This window comes from Columba livia, chromosome 10, assembly GCF_036013475.1.
Source record: "Columba livia isolate bColLiv1 breed racing homer chromosome 10, bColLiv1.pat.W.v2, whole genome shotgun sequence".
In the NCBI taxonomy this organism is placed as follows: domain Eukaryota; kingdom Metazoa; phylum Chordata; class Aves; order Columbiformes; family Columbidae; genus Columba; species Columba livia.
The window spans coordinates 7260211-7285752 of NC_088611.1; the positions used below are offsets into that span (position 1 = coordinate 7260211).

The 25542-nt window shown below is 44.5% G+C and overlaps 1 protein-coding gene across 2 annotated transcripts in view; it reads right to left on the bottom strand.

The window, feature by feature from the left end:
- Positions 1–25542, bottom strand: part of CACNA2D2 (calcium voltage-gated channel auxiliary subunit alpha2delta 2) — a 217923-nt gene that overhangs the window by 182458 nt on the left and 9923 nt on the right. For both annotated transcript variants that reach the window (XM_065075143.1, XM_065075144.1), the window contains exon 2: positions 12227–12308. In XM_065075143.1, coding sequence (XP_064931215.1) covers positions 12227–12308 — 82 coding nt within the window. The remainder of the gene's footprint in view (positions 1–12226; positions 12309–25542) is intronic.

Genomic DNA, 25542 nt, shown 5'->3' on the forward strand with positions numbered 1-25542 from the left:
AAGAACTCTAATCCTACAGGCTAAAAGCTCATGGTTTCCCCATACTAACACCATTCCTGTGGACGTTAACAGATAGCAAAAGACCTCCAAAAAGATTCCACAGTCCTATAAGAAATTACATGCCACAGGCATGACAGGGGGACACCCTGTGTAAAACCAAAACCAGTCCTATTTTGTGGCTGTACCTGGGCAGTAACTAGCTTTTGTTTAAAAACTGCTACACTCATTTCCCAGTATTGCCTTCGGAGTTGTATGAAAAACATTGCTGGTTGTTTTTTTTAATGGTGAACCAGCAGTAATTCAAACTTGATAGTAACTTAAAGAGTCATATCAGCAAGTCTGTGAGGAGCAGACCAGTGACCCTGGGCCAGTGTCTGACTGACAGGCAACCCCATCGCTGCTGTGCACCTTAACACACCTTCCACATATATAGGTATCTTCTTCTGCCAGCTAGAATGCTTGTAACTTGCATTAGATATCAGCATATGTTTTGGAAATGAATCATATTGTAACCAATATGTTAGGAAGACAGGCCAGACTCCTGGAAGAGCAGGGCTAGGAGATGGTTTCTGCTAGCAGAGTGCTTTCAGTTTGAGGTTTGCATTGAATTTGTTATACCTACAGCTGTGATGAAATATCCTTCTTGAACACTGTTTTGCAATAGCAGAAGCCCGATTCCTTATTGAGTTGTATAAGCAGAGAGGCCGAGTCTAGAAGTGCTGAAAAACTGCAGTTCCCTGCCATCCTTTGGGACACTGCAGGTCAAGGTGGAAGTACAATGGCAAGTATGTTTGCCCTGATGCTGCATTTGCTCTGTGGGTAAAGAGAGACCATCTACTCCCTGGGCTGTCATTCAGGCATCTTTCATGACCACTAAACTCACTTTTAAAAGAAAAACGAGGTTTTATTACAAAGTTAGTGGGCGATCCAAATGTCAGAGTAAAAAATCTGGAGGAAGGTTAAGGATTTTTTTTTTTTTTTTTTTTTTTTTTTGTGCAGCTACAACAGAGGTGAATGAACACCAGAGCATTTTGATTTCCTGTCTGGTTTCAATAAATGTTGCACTCCCAAGCACCCAAGGGACTGCTGTGGTTTGTCAAAACCAATTAATTTTCTTCCACAGAATGCTTCAGGCACCTCAGAATGTTGTTCGAGAGCGAGCACGCATCTAAGGCAGAGGGAAAGGCAGCAATTGGCTGCTGCTCAAGCTCGGCATCGGGGCACGGCCCCCCAAACTCGCACTCGCCAACAGCAGAGGCGAGGCAAGGACGGAGGCACATCACCTGCTCACGGGAGGGAGCTGAGGGGAGAGCCAAAGAGCAAATACTGCATTATAAACCCTATGAATATAAACAAGAAGCTGCTGATTGTGAAACGTGCCAGAAATAAGTTTCCTAAGGGAGAATTCAAAGCTGAAAGTTTGTTTCTCTCACTGGTATTTCCTAGGATCTGTTGCTCAGTGTGAATAAATGTAGTAATGAGGCAGAAGTGACAAACTGAACAGTTGTTTATGAAGAAGACATTTGGAAGATAAGCCTTGTAGTGGGGATTCATGGGTTCCCTCCCCAGCCCACCATTGAATTCACAGTGCAGAGTGAGGATTTCTTCACCCGAGCCTCTATCACCTACTTACAGTGGACAGACTGTGATGTTTTCCTTCTCTTCTGTACTGAGATGTGAGAGCAAACTTGTTTGCAAATAATTTTAATAATCAGCCATGAAATGCACCAGATGTAAGCACTATATTATCATGCTATGATTCCTTTTTCAATGAACACCAAGACGCTGAGAATTTAAGAATACATTGGAACTATGACTTAGAATCGGATGCTACGAATACTCTATGTAGATACCTCATCTCAAATAATCATCACTGGATATAAAGTAGCCATCTTTTCCCTTCTACAAAAGGCAGGGATGGAGAAGAATGTTTCTCTTGCATGCTAGCACTCTGCAAAAAGGGCAGAAGACAGCTTGAATTTTAAATGTTTTGTCTTGAGCACCATAGGGTCAGGTGTAAATCCCTGCTAGAGCAAGGAATGGAAACAACAGCTGATGTTCCCAACAAGCGCTATGGTGAGGCCCAGCCCACTCGCAGTGCCAAGGGGAACTGGGAACCAAGGCACCTCCGAAGATCCCAGGTCCCTAATGTCAGGTCCAGTACCATCCTTGCCAGACCACTGACAAAAATAGAAACAAAGAACTTCCACAATCAAAAATGACAGCATGCTGAGCAGCGAATTGAGCTTTACAGTGTAACAAATCTTTAGAAGAACATGGAATAAATCTGCCTGTCTTTCTTTTTGTGTTCACCAACCATGGTATCTTCAATGACCTACTTGTTTTTAAAAGTAATCCAGCATTTACCATTACAATCTTCTTTGTTCCTCAAGTCACACAAACCTCCTGCTGTCTCCTCCTTCTCTATTTACCTGGCCTTACAGCCACAGCAGGGAATAGAAAATCTGCTCTCTGCCTCCTAGCTACAAGCAAAGGCTTCGCTTGGGCATCCAACAGATGATCCCTAATGCTACTGCTTAAACAATCCCTGGAGCCAGCTCTGGCACACAAACATCTATATCCTGCTACTAGTCCAAGACACATCACCCAGACATTTAGGGAATTGCCCCAATAGAAATAGCTGTGCCTCTCATTCATAGCCTCTCTTTGCACAGGCAGATCTCATGTTTCATTCAGACAGGATTGTTCACAGCAGTTTTACTATTTAATATTTATACCATGGTCGGTGTCCAAAAAGCATGACACTACTGGTTATGGTAGGTGCTGAACAGACACATACTAAATCCGTCTTGGATGCTCATAGGTGTGAAAGGTCAGTTAGAAAAAGGAAGAGAGTCCATAAAATCTGAAGCCCAGTGAATAACTGAATCACAAGGACCAGATACAAATATAAATCCCCCCAAATGAAACAGAAATCCTCCAAAATATATCCAAACAAGAGATTCTCCAATTATGTCAGTTAGCACTGATCTGCCTGAAAGCAACAGAAGGGAGAGGAGATTCCATAACCGTTAACATCACCTTCTTGCTACATTTCCTCCTTTGCCTGTTCATCTTCCTCTCTTCCTCCACTCCTCCTGCTTTGGACACAACCTCACAAACTATGAGAGGGGCTGGCTTATCCCTAAGACACAAAAGAGTGGGGTTTTTTTGCAAGCTCATTGTATGCAACATCAGAGTTGGCTGCAAAAGATACAGCTGTTGGAAAGCTACAGAACCCTGAAGGTTACCAAACCCTGGAGTCTCCTAAGAGGCCATTCCTCCCAAAAGCAGAGTTGTCTCTTTCCATGAAGCAACAGCAAAGCACAGCTTTAATCATAGCACAGGTCCTCAGTCTTCAAGCAAAGCTCACCAATATAAGCACATCACCTGGACTTCAATGAGGAAGGCAAAGCTGATTTAATATCAGGCTCCACTCTCCCTCCCTTACAATAATATTTTAACTCTAAATAATTAAAAGGAAGTAAATACCCATAAAGCCAGCTGAATCACTGCAGACCAACAGGTCAGCATGGCTAGGTGTTTGAAATCAGGGGCCCATTCAAGTTATTCACATCGTATGTCAAAGGTGATCTGTTGTAATGAGAAGCGATAAATACACTCACTTAACATGCAAGCTCGCAGCTGCAATCCACCAGGTTGAAGCCACACTACAGCATAAAAACCACAACTGTGCCCTTGAGAAGTCCCCTCCTCTTCATTCTCCCCACCTTCCCAAGCCCTCCCACATTTCTACATATGGAACAAAGGAGATGCGACACATCTTATTGCATCCTCTGTACAATAACCCAGAGTATCTAAGAACAGCTTTCTTCTTTAAACCCTTGAGTACAGCTGCATATTTCAGCACTGACAGTTGCAGGCTTCTCCACAGTCCACGATTTGGAAGCGATTGATCAGCCACAGGAAATCCAGGATTCGGCAGCATCCAATACCAAGTATTTGCTTGACAAACCTACCAGGAAGATAAATGCAAACTCCAAAGCCTGCAGCATTTCAAGTTGAGGGGGCACTTACAGCCTATAAATAAAATTTAAAACCTGAAACTATGATGGAATACGTATATACCTATTTTTTATTGGTTTGTATCCTGATCAGCAATAGCATTGCATTTTTGGTTATTAACTCTGCTCACAGGAGACTGAATCCCAAGCTATATCAATTCCCCTGTGAATATAAAGGAAAAGAACCATCTGGAGAGAATAATAAAACAATTAACTTTCCATTAAAGAATAATCTATGTATTTTTTAAGAAGGCAAACTCTAACGATCTCCACCTAGTTATTCATCCCGCATTCTGGCAGGATTGGTTTGGATTTTGCCTTGCTTTGGTTTTAAATGCAGTCTGAAGAGAATGATTGAGCCTGGAATGGACGTGGGGACCCGCAGGCTCCTTTGGTCAGGGGCAGGACAATCTGGCTGAGGGAGGTTTCCAGAAACATCAAACAAGGACTCATCATTCCCATGGGATCACATGGCTATGTAATGGTAATACCATCCATTGTAAGAGTTTCACTGAATATTCATGAGGATCTTACAAAGATGGTTGTTGACTGGCTTGGTACCACAGCTATGTTCTTGGACATGAAGTGCAGAGCAGCACACTCAGAAGATGCCTGCACCTGAGCATCAGTCTGTGGAATGCTGGGCTCATTTAGCTTGTCACTTACAGGAATACAAATCAGAAATGACTCCATAAAACTCAACAGCAATTGCCTCTGTCAACTCACCACCTCACCTAGCTGCAAGTGTATTATCTATACAAAGTAATTCTGTAAAGTGAAAAGGTTCAAAGCAAGGGCTTGAAGGACTATTACTATGGCTCTGACCCTTCTAAACAGGCTGGCTAGGCACACGATGCAGGACAGCCCTGGCTGCACCACACGTTTGTTACCACCTGCCTCAGTTTCCCAGGGGATAACACTAATGAGCTAGTCAGCATGCACGCCTGCACTCCATTCCAGTTTACATAGTGCTTTCCAGCCAAGGCTCTCAAACATTTGGAAAGAACCAAATATAGTTTAAGATAAAATTAACTGGAACATAAATACCAGATTTTGGCCGCTCCTTTGGAAAACCTGCCTGGAACACTGGGATTTTCAGCATGAGAACTCGCACACCAGAGAGCTGGTAAATAGTGAGCCAGTGCATAGACAATATTTTGCTAGTGTTTATTGACTGCCTGATTGAAATCAGGCTCTATGACACAGTACAGCCAAGTTCATCCCTCCCCCCTGCAGGCTGCTAAGTTTTATGATCTGAAAAAGTCATTTCAAAGAACCCTATAAACCTGGCACACAAACTAGCAAACCAGTCACACCTGAGTCCTACTGGAAAAATCCTTGCCTCAGTTTCCAAACATTGCAGAACATATTAATTCACAGCTTCACGGAGCAAGTTTTGAGACTAAGAATCTAAGGCATTTCAGCCTCTGAGACTTCTAGCCTGCTCTTCCCCTACAACTGTGAAAGCCCATATTTCTTCATTAAAAATATATATGTACACACAGATAAAGATATATATATATATATACACACATATATATGTGTGCACCGCAATCTCTCAAAGCTCAGCTCCCGCATCTGCAGACAGGCTGCACACTGCAGCGGCACAATGGCTCTGGTGCAGGATCTGCACCACCCACTGGAAAGGATTTAGTGAGGGGTGCTAACGTCACACACTGAGCAGCCACATACAGCTATAAATTATTCATACACATTACTCTAATTATGCAAATGTACGGAAAGCTGGAGCATATGTTTCTCTGACATCTCCCAGTACAGATACAATATGGTTCTAGTAGCAAGAAAGAGTGAGAAGTGAGACGATGGGTGTAAGGGTCTAACACTGGCAGACACTGGCCCAAGCAAAGAGTGGCAGAGGATCTCCTGTCTCCAACCAAGCTGCTGCAAGGCTGAGGACATTTAAATGCTCCTCCTCGATAATATATTGTTGGCTTTGCACTCGGTGCTGAGCAGAGTGCTGAGGCTGCTGAACGGCCCAGGCAGATTAAAATAAACCCAAGCAGTTTGGAACAGGAATGTGTTTATCTGGCATCGCACACTTCCTCTTATCAAACATGAGGAGCAGGGGAGGGCAGAGCGATGGCGTGCGGAAGCAAGCTGTGTGCACGCTGGCAGGAGAGGGGGAGAAATTGCAAGGATCGGATAATGCATGAGCTAGGAAACCAGGGGCATGGAGCCAGGCACCATCTCAGTGGGGTACAGAGTCCACAGTCTCGGTCAGCCTCCAGACGGGTACTAGCTGTTGGAAAACTCCATTAGGTCCTTTCTCCCTCACAACATTTGGAAGAAGGCACATTCAGTGCTGCTGTAGCAGAAGCAGCTGGCTGTGTGTGCTGTCCAGGCTTTGGGCTCAAACTCCTCTTGCCTCTGTTGAGCACAGTCACCAGGCATCACTCGTCTTCCACTCCAGAGGCTGGGGCTGACTTTTCAGAAAAGGGCAGATGCACTTTGCTACAGTGTTTTGAAGTCCAGACTGTAGCTTATAGTACTGGATTAATATCAAAAGATCAGCTTCTTATTGCCAGCTCTGCTATGTCTAAGGACCACATCGCTGTCCTTCTGTAAATGACTGGTCCATCTGACAGAGCCCTTTGCAAGAGGACAGGCTCCTCAGACACTGCGTGCACAGCACTGTGCAGGAAGCAGGGAGTTCTGATTCTCTAGCATCATTCATTTAAAATTCCATAACGCTTTCCAAATTCTCCAGCCCTACTGAATACGCAGGTGTTTCTATACTCAGAGAAAACAAAAGAGCAAATTAAACATCATGTAATACCACAGCAACTTGGAAGATACAGGCTATGTTACTATTATGCCAGTAGTTACCCAAGATCAAAAAAGTTGAACAGCAAACCTTGGCAGCTGCTTTGATAAGAGCATGTCCTACCTCCTAGTGCTGGCATTAAAGAGACTCTCCAGCTCTGTACCAGCACTCTCGTAAGGGATGCACACACACAGCCACATTAAATACTCAGTACTGCAAAGGCCCCATCACAGGAGGAGTGCCGGTGAGTGCAGTCATATACGCAGTGGATGCCACTTCAGCTCTTCAGATCCAAGCCAAAACTCTGCTAATATACTATTTTTCTTTAATAGAAGTTCTTGTTTTTGCACAGCTCAAACACAGTTCCTCACCTGTGGTTGCCTCACATCAACGATGGCCATGCTTTGAAAAGAACAGGTGATGTACTGGAGAGGCAGACAAAGGTGGGGACACCTGCACAGACCCTGGTCACTCTGACCCAGACCCTGGCCAGCAGGATTTGTCCTTTGCTTTCACAAAAGACCAGATGAATGAACAGCAGCACTTCTGCCAGGCAGAGATGCCAAACTGGCAAAACAAAGCTGAGTAAACAGCAGAAGTTAACAAGCAAAAATAAGACGAAGAAATGAAAAATCCACTGAAGTAAAACAAGATGTGGATTACAAGGACCAAGTCCAGCCACTTCTGCTCTGCCACATAGCCTTGTGCGCAGCAGGCTGTGCAGGCTGCCAAAAGGCTCCCTCTCCCTGGGCTGATCCTCCCTCCTGTGCAGTCCCATGGCTGTGGACCAGGCACAGCTCTCGCAGGGGCTTGCTGACCACCCAGCACCACCAGCTGGCTGCTCCCCACAGCCCAGCCTGGGGCCATCTGGACCTTTATGGGCTGGGTGTTTCCTCAAGGCCAGCAGAATTTACACCTTCCAGTCACATGCTGGTGAGGCAGATCCAGACACTATCTCTTGACTTCCCTCAATAGCCCAGAGGAAAGGAGAGGCGGGAGCAAAACCAGCTTGCCAGACTTGAAGCTCTGTTCATCCAAACCACAGAGAAGAGTGCAGAACAGCACAGGTCCAGCTCTGTCACTTCCCCTGCCCCTATTGAAGCCTGTCCACCAAACAGGGCAAGGCTGCATCACTGCTTGTAATGTCTTCTAGACGAGTGCTCATCCCTGCTGCTGAAGCAGTTCTCAGGAAAAACAGCCTGAGAAAAGAGCAGAAAGACAGACAGTGCAGAAAAGGGGGCTCAGCACTTACACTGCTTAATTTTTCTCCCATCTCGTTCTGAAGGCTTTGGTTTCCTTGGTCATTGTCAGCAAAGAAACAAGACCATAAACAGGCAGACATAGACAAAAGGTACTAGAAGAGGAGGAGCAGATGGTATGACCAGCTAGCTGCTCACCTCAGGAGACACAGGATCAAACACAAGCTAGACAACAAGGCAGAGGACACTTGCAACCTCAGCCTTGCTCTCCAGCCAGGAGGGTTTAACACACCACCCAGGGGAGCTGCTTGGCGAGGCACAAAACCCAGTGCACACACAGCTCTGCCGCCATGGGTCCTGCTGCCAGCGCCAGCACGGCAGGACAAGGTAGGTTGGGACAGGGCTACACCAGCACGGGAAGTCCCTCTCGGCCACAGAGTCTACCCTGGAGCAGGTTTTATGACATGAACAAACCATCTAGGCTGGAAACACAACAAATTCGTCCACTTTTGGCTAAAGTCAACAACTGTTACTTCTGCCAAAACACGGGAAACAACTGGAAAAAAACAGAAATTTAGTGCATTGTAGCAGGAAATCTCAAAAGCAAGCATTTTCTTGTCCTGCAAAGTGATGAAGAATCCACTGTAGCCACAAAGAAAGTCACTAGAAGAAGTCAAGGACTTGGATTCTTAGTGCAATATCCATTGTTCTAGAAATAATTATTTGAAGAATTTCAACCTATTCAACTAGCATTTTAGAGTTCCACATATCATTGTGCCAGTCAGAGTTAAATTAGCAATGATTTGTGCTCTCAATTATCTCTGGTGAGCCACGAGGGAGACGAGGACAGCGAGGAAAAGCAGCGTGCCCTAATCTCCGAGTGCTGGGATTTGAGTCACGCCTGGAGCAAGCGGGCAGCCAGTACGATGCTGCACCACAGGCACCCTGAGGGCTGAACACTTGACTTTACTGGGCAGAGAATCAACTCTGCAAGGCTGCAGTCCTCCCTGCAGCCCCAAACCCACTGTGTTCAGACACACGGGTAGCCCCACCACAGCTGATCTGACCGAGGGGCACGTTTACACCTCGGTTTTCAAGGTTCTGGACTTCAGGAGAGAAATGAGGTGGTACACCTCACAGCCCTTTGCATCTCAGAGCTTCTCACCCTCCTCTGTAATTGCTACAGAAGAACACTCCACTTGAGCAAAGCAGCATCTGAAGGGTGTGAGCTTGGGTAATCTTCCCATGGGAAGTGTACGAGGTGACTGCCTGTCCAGCCCACAGGAGAGGAGGGAAGCAGGGGCATTTGACATTTAGTACCCCAATTCTAGGAAATGACTGAAGAGTTAAAATCAATCAATCATTCTTGGGTGGGCAGCACTCCAGAAAGATAAAATATTCAGCACCATTATGCTCCTGGACACCATATTTCTGACAATAAATTTCATGCCTCATATGCCACAACAGTTATACGATTTCAGTCAATAACCAAAGCACAGGTCCACATCCTTTCACAGCAACCCAAAAAAAAAATATTAGTAAGTAAACCTGACAAACCTCAGAGGAGGATATTTTTATCATAATTTACTGGTCTGTCACTACAATAGACAGCCCTAAACTGGAAAGGGAAGATCCATTTCCAGCACAGCACCACCTCCAGTGCTTACAGGCTTCACAGACCCACAGGAGCTGGCAGTAGGACCCACCACCTCCAAGGCAGAAACCACCAAGTTCAGGAGGGCCAGTTTTGCTTCAGTGATGCTGGAGCACCCCCAAAGAACATCAGCAACTTTTGGTAAAAGTCAGGCTCTACTTGCCCTGTTTTTCTTGATCCTTCCTGCCCTACGTGGACCTACTCCTGCTTAACAATAAACCTTTCTGAGCAATCCCAGGGGTGAGGTTCACTTCCAGCTACACAAATGTTTCAGCTCCCACTGCTCCTCAGCTGCCTCTTCTCCCCTGCGCCTGCTCACGCGCTGTCAGGACACAGCGGCTCTGTGGGCTGGGACTAGGCACCAGGTCCCACATCCTGGTTGCCAACCAGCATGACAATGGAGCGAGGTGAGCGACAAAGTCCAACTCATGCCCAGGTAGTGCCTGTTACAAGAAGAGAATCATGGACCAAGCCCCAGCATAAATAATTAGTTGCCCCCCCTCCAAGTTCTCACTGTGGTTGCAGTGAAATATGGATTTGTTTTTTTAATTGATGCCTCATCGTGGGTACAGTATGACTTTATGACATTAGACATCTCCACTCAGCAACCCAGATGGACCTGTGTGCAACTGGTAGGTAAGAGGACTTGCTGTGAGTGCAGGATGAAGCACTCTGGGCCATTTCACACCAGTGAATCTATACTAGCTCACACAAGTGAGTGAAGTGTCATTCACTTAATGTTGCAGTTATGAATCAAACTTGAAGTCCACATCCCAAGTTCCCACCTGAGGATCCACAGACAGTATCTGCTAGTCCTTTCTGGTGTTTTAGTAGCTGCATGTTGGAATTTTCAGTAGCTCATATCTTGGCTTTAGGTAGTTTATGCATTCACCAGATACAATAGTCATGCACAGCTCATGTCCTTCACAAGAAGGTTCCAAAACAGATTTCAGAAAAACCCTTCAGCTCCTCTGCAGCCAGTTTATCTGATATTAATCCATTAAAATGATGCACTCTGTTCTATCAAAAGAATTAAACAGAAAAAGTGGGAAAGTGGGAAGCTCTCTTACCTGTAATCGACTGACTGGCCAATAGAAGTCAAGTGCTGGCAAATTGGAGGTCTAATTTGTATTTAATTATAGCATTAAAAAAATTACATGATATACCTATTTAACATGCAAAGGAGCAAAATCAAAGCTAATAAGAATAAATTGTAAGAGAGGACATGTACAATATGTAGCAGCAGACTCTCCCTCTCTCTTGTTTTTTAATGTGCTCTGCTAAAGAGCGTGCTGGCTGTTGTGCCCATGTATTGCCTGGAAAACTTGCATCGCTGACTCCAGTTCTAAGGTCCCGCCAACATGCATAACTGCATTGCACAAACACACAGATACAATTGAAAAAAAATGTTAAAACCAAAGTGGTGTATATGTTTTCCATGCCACACATGAAGGTTTTACCAACCCAATTGAGGTTCAGCAGAAAGGAATGCAAGCAAAGTCCAAATACACCATTCTATAGCTCTAAATATGAAAGCAAATGAATGGGTGAACTATGAAGAGTTTTGCAAGCCTTCAGTGAAACTCATTTTGAAATGCATTTAGAAGAAAACAGTGCCACTTCTGTGTTTAGATAATGGGTTACAACCACAGTATAAAACATGAACAGTTCTGTTGAAGCCAGCATAGCTACTAGTGTAACAGACAGTAAGAGACCCGTAAATCATTGATATTAGAGAAAAACATGCCACTACCATAAGAAAACACAAATACACCCAATGCTTTTTTTTTTTTTCTGGGACAGCAAATTTTTCATGCTAGAGAAGCCCATTTTCTCTAGATTAACACCATAATCCCAATTTCAAATTATTTAATTTCAAAACAATGGGTCATTACAACAGTGTTGGGAAGGGGAAATAGGGAGGGTCTTAAGGACCCTTTGATCCACAAACCTAATAATTCACAACGAAGCAATTCTGCCCTAACCTGACCCAGAGCCTCACTGCAGGAGAAGAGGAGGTCTGGCGGCTGCAGCCCGCTGTACCTGGGCCCTGGTGCGCAGCCAGGGAGCAGGAGGCAGGTGCCAGGATCAGGGTTTTGGTTTGTGGCACTCGCAAACAGAAGCCAAACAAGAATTATAGTTCCACCTGCAATGTATATTTAAAAACACAGAGCTTCCAACAGCTAGTGAAATTATCCTTTGAACATTTCCTGCTTTGTCAACAGAAGTTTAAAATTACAACACAAATTAAACTACCTTCAGTCCCTGGAGGAAAGGTTAGTTGGATTTAAGATGCATTTAGTGTGTCATACAGAAAGAAAACCACAGGTACATGCTCAGATAGCAGTGACATGCAGCCCAAGAGACAGACAGATACAAAACACACTCCCACACACTCGATAAACGCATCACACTGACCAACAACCAGAAGCACAGCCAGCCATGACTCTGCACATGGATGCAGTTGAGAAGTTGACTTATAGTGTTCACACAGGTGATTTCCGCAGATGAGAACATTCATGGCCACATGGAAGGCAGCACAGGTAAAAGACAGACAGCTTACCCCTCGGAGCTGCTGGACTCCACCAAATATCCTCATCACTCCATCAATCTCCTGCTCCAGCCTCCTGGCCCAGTACTGCATACTGCAAGATAGGGAGAGAAAGAGAAAGAGAAAGGGAGAGAAAGAAAGAGTCAGAGCCCTGACACTTTGCAGATAAGCAAAGCGATTGAAGGGAGAGGGAGGAAATTGGTGCCCTCAGCCAAGGTAACTGCTCTCTTTCTACAGCACTGGAGAATACTGAGAACACGTGGCTTTGGGAATTACAGCTAGGGCAGATCATACACTTCAAGACTTCAAAATTTAGGCATGAGGTGCCACAGAGAGAAAAGTGGGGAAAAAAGGTACAACAAAAATTGCAAGACATGCTTTTTTCTTTTTCCCTCTTATAGAAACAGTTGCAGTAAATAGTTATTTAAGCCCAGAGCGATTAACAAGGTCGAAGTGCTGCGGTGTACGGAAAACAGCTTACTGCTTCAGTGGAGTTCCATGGCAGAGAGCAAACAGAGCCACGGCAGGACCAGAGGTTCCCGTCCTGCTGCGACTATGGGTTGTCACTGCAAGAGGGACCTGGGCAGAGCCAGGAGCCAAGCACAGGGCATCCCATGCCCACGGGCCCAGCCGCTCTGCACATTCAGCTAAGCCCAGCCTGAGCTGGGTACCAATTCTGCCAGGCCCACCATGGGCAGAGCCACCTTTGGTAGCAACAGAAAGGGCCAGGAGATGCCAATGGCATCTCCTTCATCCTCACCCCTGCAGTGCAAGGGAGCTGGCTGCCAGCCCTTCCAGCACCCTCCTATATAAGCAACCACACAAATTTCCGCTTACAGCAATAACATCAAATTAAAACAACAACAACAACAAAAAAAAACCCTCTTCTAAATCCACAGAACTTGATAACTCTCCTCCTTTTAATGAGATTTCCTGACTCCAGCCACTGGCCACGCAAATGTCAAATCTCCCACATGACCTGGAAAAGCCTCTACACCACTTGATGCTGCTGTCGGTGCTTTTTCTACAGCAACATTCACCCCCCAGCACCCCACCGGAGAACAGAGGGAAGGAGCACAAGGAGCAGAAGGTTAAGGCAGCATCATGGCAAAGTAACGGTGGTGGGAGCAGAGCAGCTCAGGGGTTTAGCACCCAGCTTAAGTTCCCAAAGTGATTTAATTCCTCATGCAAAGAGACCTTCCCCAGGCAGCTCATGCTCGCTCCCCACCACATGCAAAACCATGGCAGAGGCTCTGCTAGAGATCAAGGAACAAAGAAAACCTGCTAAGAAGCAAGGCCATGGCAGATTCTGAATTATACAGCATGGCCCAGAAGCTGGGCAGAAATATTACAGCAGAAAGATGCCTGAGATGAGATGAAGCATCATCTGTAAGGGGTGGGGGATGAAGGGCGAAAGAGGGAGGGACTGGTAGACAGACGTGCGTTACTCACACAGGCAAAATTCATGCCAGTTAATAACATACGAGGCTATGGATGAAAACAAGTTTTAGCTGAGCACGCCAAATCTTTCACATCATAACTTACGCTATTTCCCACATTCCTGCAGAGGTAACACTGTTCTCTCTCATGGGTACCTGGCTGGAGATGGGTGACAACATCTGCAAACCCATCTTTCTGCCAAAGGAGGGAAAGCAAAGCCTTCCATAGGGTCACCAGTGTAAAGATAACAGGCCATAAACCGAGCCAAGTATGGGTATAGGTTGCACTTTTTTTTTTCTTTTTCTTTTTCAGTCAAACATTTCATTTGCTATCAAAGGTTTATTCAGGGTGTCCAAAGCTACCCATAAATCATCTTAAATATATTCACCAAAGATTATTTTTTAAACAAGTTATTAATTTTAAAAATGCCTTGAAACACCAAAACTGATTTCCCCCACCAGCTTGTCCAGTGCTTCAAAAAATAATCAATTATATGCCCATATTCAGCCACAGGTCCAAGAAACACCACTGAGGACTTATGGAGCTGACACCTTTCCTTCACTTCCAGCTCTGTGCAAGATCAGTGACACCTGACTGTGTCAGCTCCCTCCAGGAACACCTACACCCCCACAGCAAGGGAAAAATCACTGTCAGTCTTGAGCTGTATCCATCAATGGCTCCTCATATCCGCATAAATGTCACGTATGGCCAAGCCTTCAGAGAGGATCAGTTGTAGAGGAAGACAGAGGCATCAGTATTATTCTGTTGGTATATGCAAAAAAGACACTGAATGCTCAGTTGCACTGGGATTTAAAATTAATTTAAATTTAGTCAGCAAATTTGTTTAAAAAAAAAAAATTAAACTTATTCCACCCCCTGCCTCCACCCCAAGAAATACTACTACTTTAGGGAAAAGCTGCTGGATTTTTCATTCACAAGAAAGACTGAAATTCCCGTTAAGAGCCTTATGATATCTGGCTCTTAACCTTACAGACCAGCAGTTTCCCAGAAAGTCCAGCTAAGCCTTGCAGTACATACTTTAGATACTGCCATTAAAACAACAATAACAACCACAAGGTATTACACAATTAAAAAAGGAGGGAAGGGATTTCTGCACAGCTGACACCAAGTTTCTAGATTAAAAAATGTAATAGTACAGCAGCTTCTTTTTTTGGTGTAGGATGGCTATATGAGATCTTTTGCCAGTAGTAGTAAAAATTCTTTTTTTCCAGCCAGCACTCCCCTTACCCACACCACCGGCAAAAGCCCTTGTGTGTACCTGACCCATTACTGTGTTCCTCTAGCCCTGCTAATGTCCATGACCAGAGGTCTTCAGAGTGAGCCGTATCCTGGAATTTGGAGGTTTCATCTCACTTGCCATGTGCTGGGTTGAAAGCAACCACTTAAAAAACAAACGAACAGAAAGGCACAAACAAACAAAACAAACATTATTATTCTGTCTCAGTTGGCCTTCTGCCTCTTTTCTCTCCCACGGCCACTGCACTTCAAATTTTATGTAAGATGACCGTAGCAAGGATGAAGAGGGTAAAGAAACTGATAGCCCATTATGAACATAGAGATTTCTCTCTGAAGCGTGTCTCGTATGGAAGCCGTAAGCAATAAGACATGACAGTCACTGCATTCCTGGGCCATTACTGCATGCCTCAGGTGGTGTTACAGGGCTTGAGGAGCAATAACTTCTCAAAACACACAGCCTGGAGTGCCCTACTGCTCTTGCGAAATGGCATTTACAAATAAAGCATAAAGAAAACAGATGATGCACAGCCTGGGAAGCCACAATCATGGATGTCGTGCTGCTCACAGAACGGCACCGGGGCCCCTTTACGAGCCACGTGCGCAGTCTCCTCCTTAAACCAACCAGCACTTCAGTGTCCACTGGTGTGAATTAATGTGCGCGGGGAGAAAAACTTTGAGCTCAAGTATTTGGGATCACACTTTATCAAGTGCCTACAGAAACCACGGGCAAGGCAGCCCTGTCATCCCCTGTCCCCTCTTTAGCAGTGACATGCACAGCACACCCCAGTGACCCACCATCACCTCAGCTGGCTCTGCTGGGGAGTCTTCACAAGACTCTGCCAACCTACATCTCTACACTACTGTATGCACAAGCCTGACCACACATTCATGTTATATACTAAAAAGCTCTTGCATCAAAATTAAAAAAAAAAAGTTATGTATCCTTCCCCTGTATATTTTACAGCGTCCCATGCAACATTTAACAAGGGACAGAAATGATTTTTGAAAACACAACACCATTTATCACTGCCTCTCCAAAGAAAACTACAAAAATGCTAATTGATTTCAGAATTTGCATATTTGATTTTTCCTAAAGATGAGATAAAGTAGGCTTAAAAACAGCAGCAGAGCTTAAAAAATATTTACTGTGATGAGCAGCACATCAGGAGACAAGTCACTGCCATTGCAGTCAGGGCCAGGAAGGCAAAGCCCCACTCCTGCTCAGCGGGTCCTGTGCCCTGCCCCTGCTCCCAGCAACCCTTCCTTAGTGCAAGGGCACATTTCATGCTTCTGGTGACCCAAGCAGCTGCTGGGACTTCTGTCTACACCGGTTTGTGGGGGTACCCCACTGCCCCGGCTGCATGCCTTCGGAAGAAAATGGGATTGCCTGGAAAGACAGGAGATGGGCTGTTCTTGGTCCACATCCTCCCACACTGGTGCACGCAACAAACAGCAGCCTGGAGGTCTGGTATTCTGCACAGAAGCTTAAAACATTTCCAGACAAGCCTGTGGCCAGCATCATGCAGAGGTGCCACTGACACTCAGCCCAAGGTCCCTCTGCCCCTCAGTGGCTCCTGGTATATGCGACAGACCCTTCCCAGGCTGCAGTCACCTCTGCACGTCTAGCCTGGGGTGGGGAAGGCACTTACACAAACTACTAATGCACATAAGCCTCATTGCAAGCAGCTTCTCACAAAAACACAGAGAAAGGAGAAGATGAAATAAAATTAGTTTGCTGCTTGAGGACACTTTTTTTGTAGTGCTTGTTTGGCTGCAAGCGAAGATATGAAAAAATAATAATAGGAGACTCAGTCCTTTTCTCTTGCTACCTTCCTGGCCCAAAAACTAAGAGGAAGTTTCACACACACATGAAAAGACAAGAGGAAAAACCTACTTGCTAAGCAGATCTATTGTCGCAAAGCTTATTGGGTTCTACACAGAAAGTGTTCTGTACAAGTGTCTACACTTCACGCGGTGTGTTCAGCCAAGAATGCTTCACTCTGATTCATACGCTTTGGTTCACCGCCCAAATATTGCTATTTAATAAGGTTATTAATTACTGTGTTGTCTAATTTTTGCTGTGCAGGAACTTCTTATAATTGGCTTATTCCTTCAAGATGCTTAATCCTTTAACTATAATAGAGCGTGTCAGTGTGCACACGTGCATGTGTGTATGTGGATGCTCATGTCCCTTCTGACTTTTCTTAGTTTCTTACATACCTAGGCTGTAAAACCCCATATGAGCCAATACTTACCCATCAAGGAAAAACAAGTTGCCTATTTTCTTTTCCTAAAGATACAACTTCCAGTGAGTACCCGTTTCCTTCAAAATAACCAAATAACTTACTGACCATGCTTTCAGACATTATCAAGCCTGCCACACTGCCATTTTATGACTCCTTTTTAATTTCAGTATGCGCACAGGTGTTTATATACAGGAGAGGTGGGGAAAATTTGCCTGCAGGACTAGTCTTTTCTTAATATTCATCAAGACATCATTCACCTCTACCATCTGGTCTTCCTTACAATAAGAAAGCATCTTTGACATTACCATAGTAGGGAAGGAAGGGACAAATGAATATTGAAACTATATCCCAAGGAAGCTCTTTAAGAAACACAAAGGGGAAAGAGAGTGGGAGAGTGTGTTCTACATTCAGTTCTGTCACCAAATTACTTTGTTCTCCTCATTCCAAACACTAACTTTCTGCACCTCTTTCCCTCTCCTATCTTTTGTCTGCTTCATCTTTACATTTTTCTTGTGTGAAAAAGAAAAAAAAAAAGGAAAAAAGTGTAAAAGTGCAAGCGTTGTTCAAACCCTCATCCCAGTTTGATGCCACAACAAGTATTACAATACAATAAAAAGGATGACTGGGGAGTTTTGCCAGCCTGATTGAGCTGGGCAAAAAGTTGGGGAAAATAGTCTGACAATTACATGGAAAGTTTGTGTTCCATAAACAATTCTCGAGTACAAATATTCTTGTAGGTACCTGTGGGAAAACCAACAGTAACCACGAACTTGTCACCAATGACATTTAGGGCAATAGGAAAACTATTCCTTAAATACCATATCTCTATCGGAAAACAGAAGCGTTAATGATTTAAGGTCTAACTCCACCTAGAAACCAAATATGCAGTAGGTGTTCAGTCAGTCACAGACATGGGGGATGGCAGGGGCTCCAGGAATTCCTCTTCCACCATTAAATGCACTGTGACATATAAACACCTGAAACTTCTGCATGAAGTATTGTCTAATCTGTTCTTTGAATCTTCAGCAGCAGGTGAACTCAGGATCCCCACAGGACCTTTTCCCAGTTCAATTTTTCACCATGTGGTGAAAAAGTTCCCTTCTTATCCACCCTAAATCTCACTTCCCTCTTCCCACTTATCCCACCTAAAGCAGACACTGAAAAATTCTTGTGACAGGCTCCTAAGAACTGGAAGATCATTTTTTCTGTTGGATCCTTTGTCCTTCAAGTCCATTTTTCTACTCCAAATGCAGTTTTTTCCAGCTTTACCTCTTTTCAAGTGTTTTCTAAACACTTCATCCTTTTTGTTGCCGTGATCTGGATTCCCTATAGTTTACCTACATCTCCAAAGGTTCATGCCAAAAAGTGAGATCAGGTACTCCAACAGAAGTCAAACCCAGTGCTGTATGAGGAAGAAAACATCACCTCTCTAGTCTTGTCCAAGAAACTACTATACACTGCAGAATAACCATGCCCTTCTGCTATGACAGCATTTCATCGACTCTTAAGTTTGTGATCCATGATAATGCTAAAGATCTTTTCTGCCACATTGCTGCCCAGGCAGACATTCTTTATTCTGTATTTGTACATGTGATTTCTCCCTCTTAAGTGCAGCACTTTGCATTTGTTTTCACTGAATTTCATTTTGCTGATATCCAGCTCACCATTCAATTTTTCTAGATCATTTTGAATTCTGATAATGCCTTCCAAACTGCATCCAACCCTACCTAGCTCAGTGTCGCCTGCAAATTTTATAAGCAAATTTCCCATTCCATTGCCTAAGTTATTAATAAAACTATCAAATAAGAATAGGTCCAAGGCAGATCCCTGCAGGACCCCACTTGAAATGCCCTCCCCTAGTATGACAAAAGCCACAATAACTACTCTTTGAGAGCTATGTGTCCAATCAAAATATCCTCAATTTCAAACTTTACAAAAAGCTGATTTGGAGTATTTGATATGCAAAGGAGCTGGAAGCCAGAGGACAATTCAGTGAATAATTTAAAGCCTAAGAGTAGATTTGAGGAAAACTGCAATCTGTTGGTGGATGACTTGCCAAAAGAAAGAGGAAGGAGAAGTCACTGAGTGTTTTATCTGGTATATTTGCCCAGCAGTGCTGCGCAATGCCCCCCTGCATTCTGACCAAACGCATGCATGCACCTCTCATTGGCACAGCAATGAAAAGAACAAGTGGCAAAGCCACCACAGAAAATATCTCCTGTAGACCATAAGGCAGAGGGGAGTGCTTTCCCAAAATATGCTTCCATCCATGAACCCCATCACCAAGTTCCTCCCATCATTATCAGCCCAGAATTCATCTGCAGGCATGAAGTATGACGCAGCCATCTTGCAATGGATACTTGGACCTTAAGGGTATTATTTGGCAAGACCTCCATATGAGGATCCATGAATACACAGAAAATGGGCAAGCATTAATCCTCACAGTCTTAAAGGGTAAATCTGGTCTTGGCACACGGCCACCAACTCATAAGCTGAACTGGGCACCTCAAGATGGTACACTGGTTGGCTGTTTTCAACTTGGAGACAGAACAAGTTCATCAAGAAGTCCTCTGCCATGCAGAGAGTCTAATCAAGCCGCTTACCAACTGCATAAGCAAAACTGAATTTTGGTGCCTTACAACAGAAACAAATTAGTTACTGAATTTACATCTGGAGATCCAGATCAACCATTCCTGCTGCTACAGAAATTGTCCTGCAAATGGGAACTTGAGTGTGTGGCTCATGTGCTTTGACCTCCCGTGTAACAGTGGCAGAAGCACCAGCACACAACTCCAGGACTGTAACACCAGCAAAATAAGCCAAAGGCAATGGCTCCATTACAGCAACTGTACTGGTGATACCAGCAACATGCTACCCAAAACAACTAACTGTTTTGTTCAGAGCCAAAGCTAACCTAATGCCTTAGCATCCCTGCTTTTCTGAAAGTTATGCCCTTATTTTAATCTTGAAACTAGATTTCTATGGCACACTTGCTGAGGTGCATCAGGAGCAAAAGCAGCCCGTGGGTTCTACCACGTTTGCACTCTCATCGCAGAAGATCAGATCTGGGCTCCTGATCTCAAAGCCTGCCACAAATCTGGACTCGAAGCACAATGAATTAATAAATAAGTGAATAGGTGTCAGTTTTATGAAGCACACTACCTGCATAAATTTCACCCACCACTTGTCATTGTCAGCATCCCTTGAGACCCCAACGGCTGATAACTCTCGCACGTCACTTTGCAGCCCATTATACAGATGAAGTTTTATGATAAAACCTTCTTCCTCTCCGACTCCTTCTGTTTTACAGATGCAATCTGAATGGAAGCTGAAGAGATCCCATCCCCCATAGCAAAGATAAGGTTATGGAGGGTAGGTCTTAGTAAGGATTTTGCAAGCTGCATGAATTATTAAAGCCCTTTATGATATAATGACAGACATATCAGGTTATTTGTTTATTCTGTGTATAATTCATGACTCTCTTGGGAGCTAGACAGAAGTAGGGTAGTTGTTGCATCTTCTTGTTCATTCCAGTAAATCCTCATCACCAGATAGAAAGCTGAACCACCCCAGAACACAAAACAGCCACACCTTGCAGAATCTGCACTTTTGGTTTCATATGGGAGAGCTTTTTTCCACAGCCTGGAGAAATAGTGAAGCTGTCACTTGAGTACACCAGGCTAGCTGGCTAGCAGAAGACAGTCTGGGTAGTGTTTCTGTTGTGTGCTACTAGAACACTGTCATCTTAAGCATATGCAAACAGCTTTGTGATTAGATGCTATGAGTTGCCCTGTGCTACTGTATCATCACTGAGCAACAGCAGGACTGTCCAAACTGATGCAGGCTCCTACAAGACTTCAGATGTTCACAACAACCACCTCCTGGCTATGCAAATAATAAGACACTGCACAAAGCAAAACAGTTCCCCTTGCTTGGGTCATTCCTGTAGAGTCTGGTCAAGATATGGGCAAAGCATAATAACAGTGTCATGTCACGATGGCTGGATGGAGTTGCGAATACGTACACTGTAGTAATCTCTCATTTCTCTAATGTACTGTTTAAAGGGTGAGGGAGAGATGTTGTGTCATAGTGGCAACCAGGAAATAAAGGAATGACTAGAGTCTCCAACAAGAAAGAGCTTCCCAGTGTGCTCTTGTTCACCCAATGGTGCTCCCACTGCCAGGGGGAGTCAAGCTGCTATGGAGAGTTGCAGCAGAACACAAACATGGCCAAGCTGAAAACAGCACACGGGGTAACCCTTAGTGCCACAGACACCTGAGGACTGGTTTCAGCATCCACCATTCCTGTTGTAGATTTCAGCTGATCAGAAACAGATGAGGCACACAAGGTTTAATCTGATCACTCAGACACAAGCCGTATCAAGGAGTCTGATAGGGGACTACTGATTCCTCAGACTTCTGCTGAATTTGTGTCTACAACTTCTCTCCTTATCAAGATGTCATTAACCTCTGCCATAAAGACCTCCTGCTACAATACCAGAGCTATTTAATGGGCATCCATTGTCACTAAAGATGTTAATCCAAGTCTCCTGGGGTTTTTGGAGTAGCCTCTAACAGCATCTATGCAACATTCCTCAGGGGCTTTCTGGGTGTCACTGTCACTAGACGTCTATGTAGTTAAACCCCGCATCTTAAAACAGCCCCTCTCCCCACCATCCCCCTACGTGAGAGATTCCTGGCTCCTAAGAGAGCTTTGTAATCATTGTTATTACAAAGCACTTAGTGATGCTCACTCATCACATCTCTCACCAGCCAAACACCCAGAACCCTGTTATTTCATATGCAGTTGCCTTCATTTGCAGAAGCTCTTCGTTGTATTAGTCCCTTTCAGCAATGAAAGGAAAAAAGGGGTGGAGGTGGAGAGTGTTAAAAAAAATATATAGTTTACTGCCTTTTATGCCATTACCTCACTACTTTGTGACAGACATCTAAAAGCTGTCTGCAAGACCTCTCCTGTTGTAAGGTGGCATCCAGACACACTTCAAGGCGGGGATAGTGGAGGCATGAAGCCCAGTTCAGTTTTGTCCCAGTGCTGCTGCATCACTGAGTGCTACAACAACATGGATGAAACCATCAGCTTTCACAGGTCACCTCCCCTCTCCTTCTCCCCGTCCAGCTGGGACAAACATGGCTCTCTCCACAGGACAAAAGCACATACATACCACCTTTTCTTTGAAAAGGACACAAGCCTATTGAAGTGGAGGTGACTGAACCATACTGGAAACACTCAGAAGGTACTACAGGATTTGCACTACATGCTCAGGACATTGGTCCACCAGGCTCAGTTTCCCCACCCAGCTTTTCACACCAAAACTGATGTACCCCCTGTCCTGGAGGACCCTGTGGAAGGAGGATGCTGTGCTGGAGCACCTTTAAGAATGAGGATGCTGTGACAAGCAACTTGGGAGTTCCCCTTGCTGCAAGAAAACACAACTGTGCAACGTCTGTGTTCCCTTTCAAAAGTGAAGGGTCACCAGGAAAATCTACTGGAGTCTGAGCACAGATGCCTCAAGCTAATAAGCCAGCAGTGCACCCACAGATAGTGCAACAGCCCATCAAACATCATTTTGAAGGGACTGGTCAACATTGAACTGTCAAATCCTCCTAATATGTCTGAAATTTTTTCCAGTTTTTTCAGGAGAGGAGAATGGAGCTGCATTGTTGAAGCCATAGTCTCAAATCCAGACAGACTTTTAGGAGCAGATTCAGAACTAGAACTTAAAACTCCTGATGCTAAATTTGATGTTTGCCCTTGGAAGACAGGACTCGAACACCAAAGCACTCACACACCTACAGATACCCTGGAGCAGGTCTCCTCCCAGCCCTCACACACAAGATGCTTATATGTAACTGAAATCTAGGATTACAGGATAATTCAGCTTTTCTAAATGAGTATTAACATTAAAATCAAAATCATCTGACATCCAAAACCCCTATGAATATAATGCCTGGGACTCCTTTCTGTAAGAGAGAAAAATCCCAGTCTCTAATGTGGTCCCCTCAATGGGGCCCGTGACACCACCAGCCCCTTTCTATTTAGAATAATGACTTCTTCCACACACCAAGAGATTTGAAATTACCTGTGAAATATATTTCCCTAGGCACAGGCTCAAGAAGCATGTAAATTACCCAGCTTAATGGCCTCTAGAAATTCCCTGAGACACCCAGAGGGAGTGGGAAATGTTCAGATGACATCTCAGGTACCATCGAGGAGATAAATGTCCAAGGGATGGTCAGGAGCTACTGCCCTATACTTCTCCAAGTAGCCGATCCCACCGGTGAGTGCTTGCCACAAGGGAGCAACGAGCACAAAAGATCCAATTCTAAATGAGTGCATCATCAGCACAAAAATGCAATTTTAAAGAGAGCATTTATTGGGAAAGGTGCCTGACTGTAATTTACACAGCACAAGCAGCCAATGTAGGGCTTATGCAGCAGAGGGCACCCATTTAATTTGCAGAAGCCCAGTGCTGAGCACACTGAGCACTCAACAGCAAGTCCTCTCACCCTCTGCCTAACTTTACAGAGGACAGCACTGCCCAAGCTTTGATGTCCAGGCATTTGCCAGAGAATAGTGTCTTTCAGGGAAGCTTTTCATCTACAAGGACAGTTCCCACTCCCCCAACACCAAAGGGAAAGATACTGTCCCTGGAGCCCAAATCCTCCCAGCCACATCTCCGTTCTTGCAGTTGAATTTGATGTCTTGTTACTACGCAGCAGAAGAAATAGTCATCCCAAAACAAAGAGCCTGGATTCATTTGGAGGAACAGAAGAGGAGAAATTACGTGATCTGGGTTGCATTTCCTGCTCCATCGCTGACATATTGGAGTCTCTGAAGCCTTAGTTTCATCAGCAAAATGAGCAGTAGGGAACTGCAAGTGCTATTACAAAGTGCATGTATAAAACCATTATAAGGAGTTGAAGACAGAGAGCAGCACAAGATGCTAATAGGGCAATGGGGAGGGATGGGGGACAATCCACAGGGCACAATGAAAGAATTACTTGTCTCCCCAAGGAACAAGCCTGAGGCACACAAGCTTTGCTCCTGATGCTAGCCAAGACTGACAGGTTGGTCACTTTTTAACATGTAGTGGATAGAAAGTAGGCCAGAAGATCAATCGGGGATAAGAGAACACCTGGAAGATAGGCCTGGCAATGGAAAAATGGGCCAAATTCCTCAGTGTAAACCCTGTCAAAGCAAAGGTGTAAGACAAGGTCTTTGCTGAGACTCTTCCAAAGTGAGAACCTGACCTCATTCTCAGCCACCAGCATCTTGCTAACCCACATACTGCCAGAAGCTGTGGTATCACAGCAAGATTAACCCAGGAGCAATTTTAACAAACAACGATTTCCAAGCTAATTTCCTCAGTCACAAGCATGTCACCAAGGGTTGAAGTCTGTCTGGACTCCTCTCAGCTATCTATGCTCAGGATTATACGTCACTGCCAGTAATGCAAGTACTCTGCTATTCAGAAACTATTAGAAGATAAATATTAAACTTGAACGTCATTGCAGGGGAAAAAAAAATTAGAAGGAATGACATTGTAATAAATATTGTAGCCAAGCCAAATGGGGAAGCAAGGTTAGCTGCAAGTAGAAAATTAGACCAAAAGAATACTATATGCTTAGAATAGTCCTTGCTCTGCTCACAGGATCTAGACTTTCATGCAGTGCACGTCATAAACGTCAGAACATTTCAATGAACTGCAGCTCCCCAAGTATGGCAGGTTGGCCACTGAGGTGTGGGATGAAACAGCATTCTCGCCACAAATTCCACCCAGCTCCTGAACCACCAGGCTTTGCACATGAATCCTTCATCCAACAAGGGACATACATTGTTAAGTAGAGACACTGCAGGTATACGCATTACTTGTGGTCCCAATATGGGCCTCGGGTAAAATGCAACAGCTGGAGCATCTCACCTGCAGCCCTCAGCAGGTCCCTTCTCAGCGTACCACCACCACACCACAATCTCTCTGATATTCCTTCTTAAGGACAGGTACATTTTACTAAACCTTTCATTTTTGCAGCTGCTTTGTTTTCTCTAGAAAAAACTTCACATACAAAAACCCTCATGCTATGTTGTGGGATTTAATAAGAACTGAAATGGTCCAAACACAGCAATAAGCAGATTTAACTAAGAATGATGGTCGAGCACTACACAAGCTACCATGAAAACAACACATCTTTTTTTCTGGCAAATGGCAAACCTAGTCTTCCACCAGCCAGCTGCGACTCTGGAGAACAGGACGGGCTCTGGCAGCCACTTCCCAATGAGAGGATGGCCATGCGCTCAGTCGCCTAAGAATCACCAAGTAAGTGACATTTATTAAGTGGCCCTTATAAAATAAAAAAAGGCAGCTTT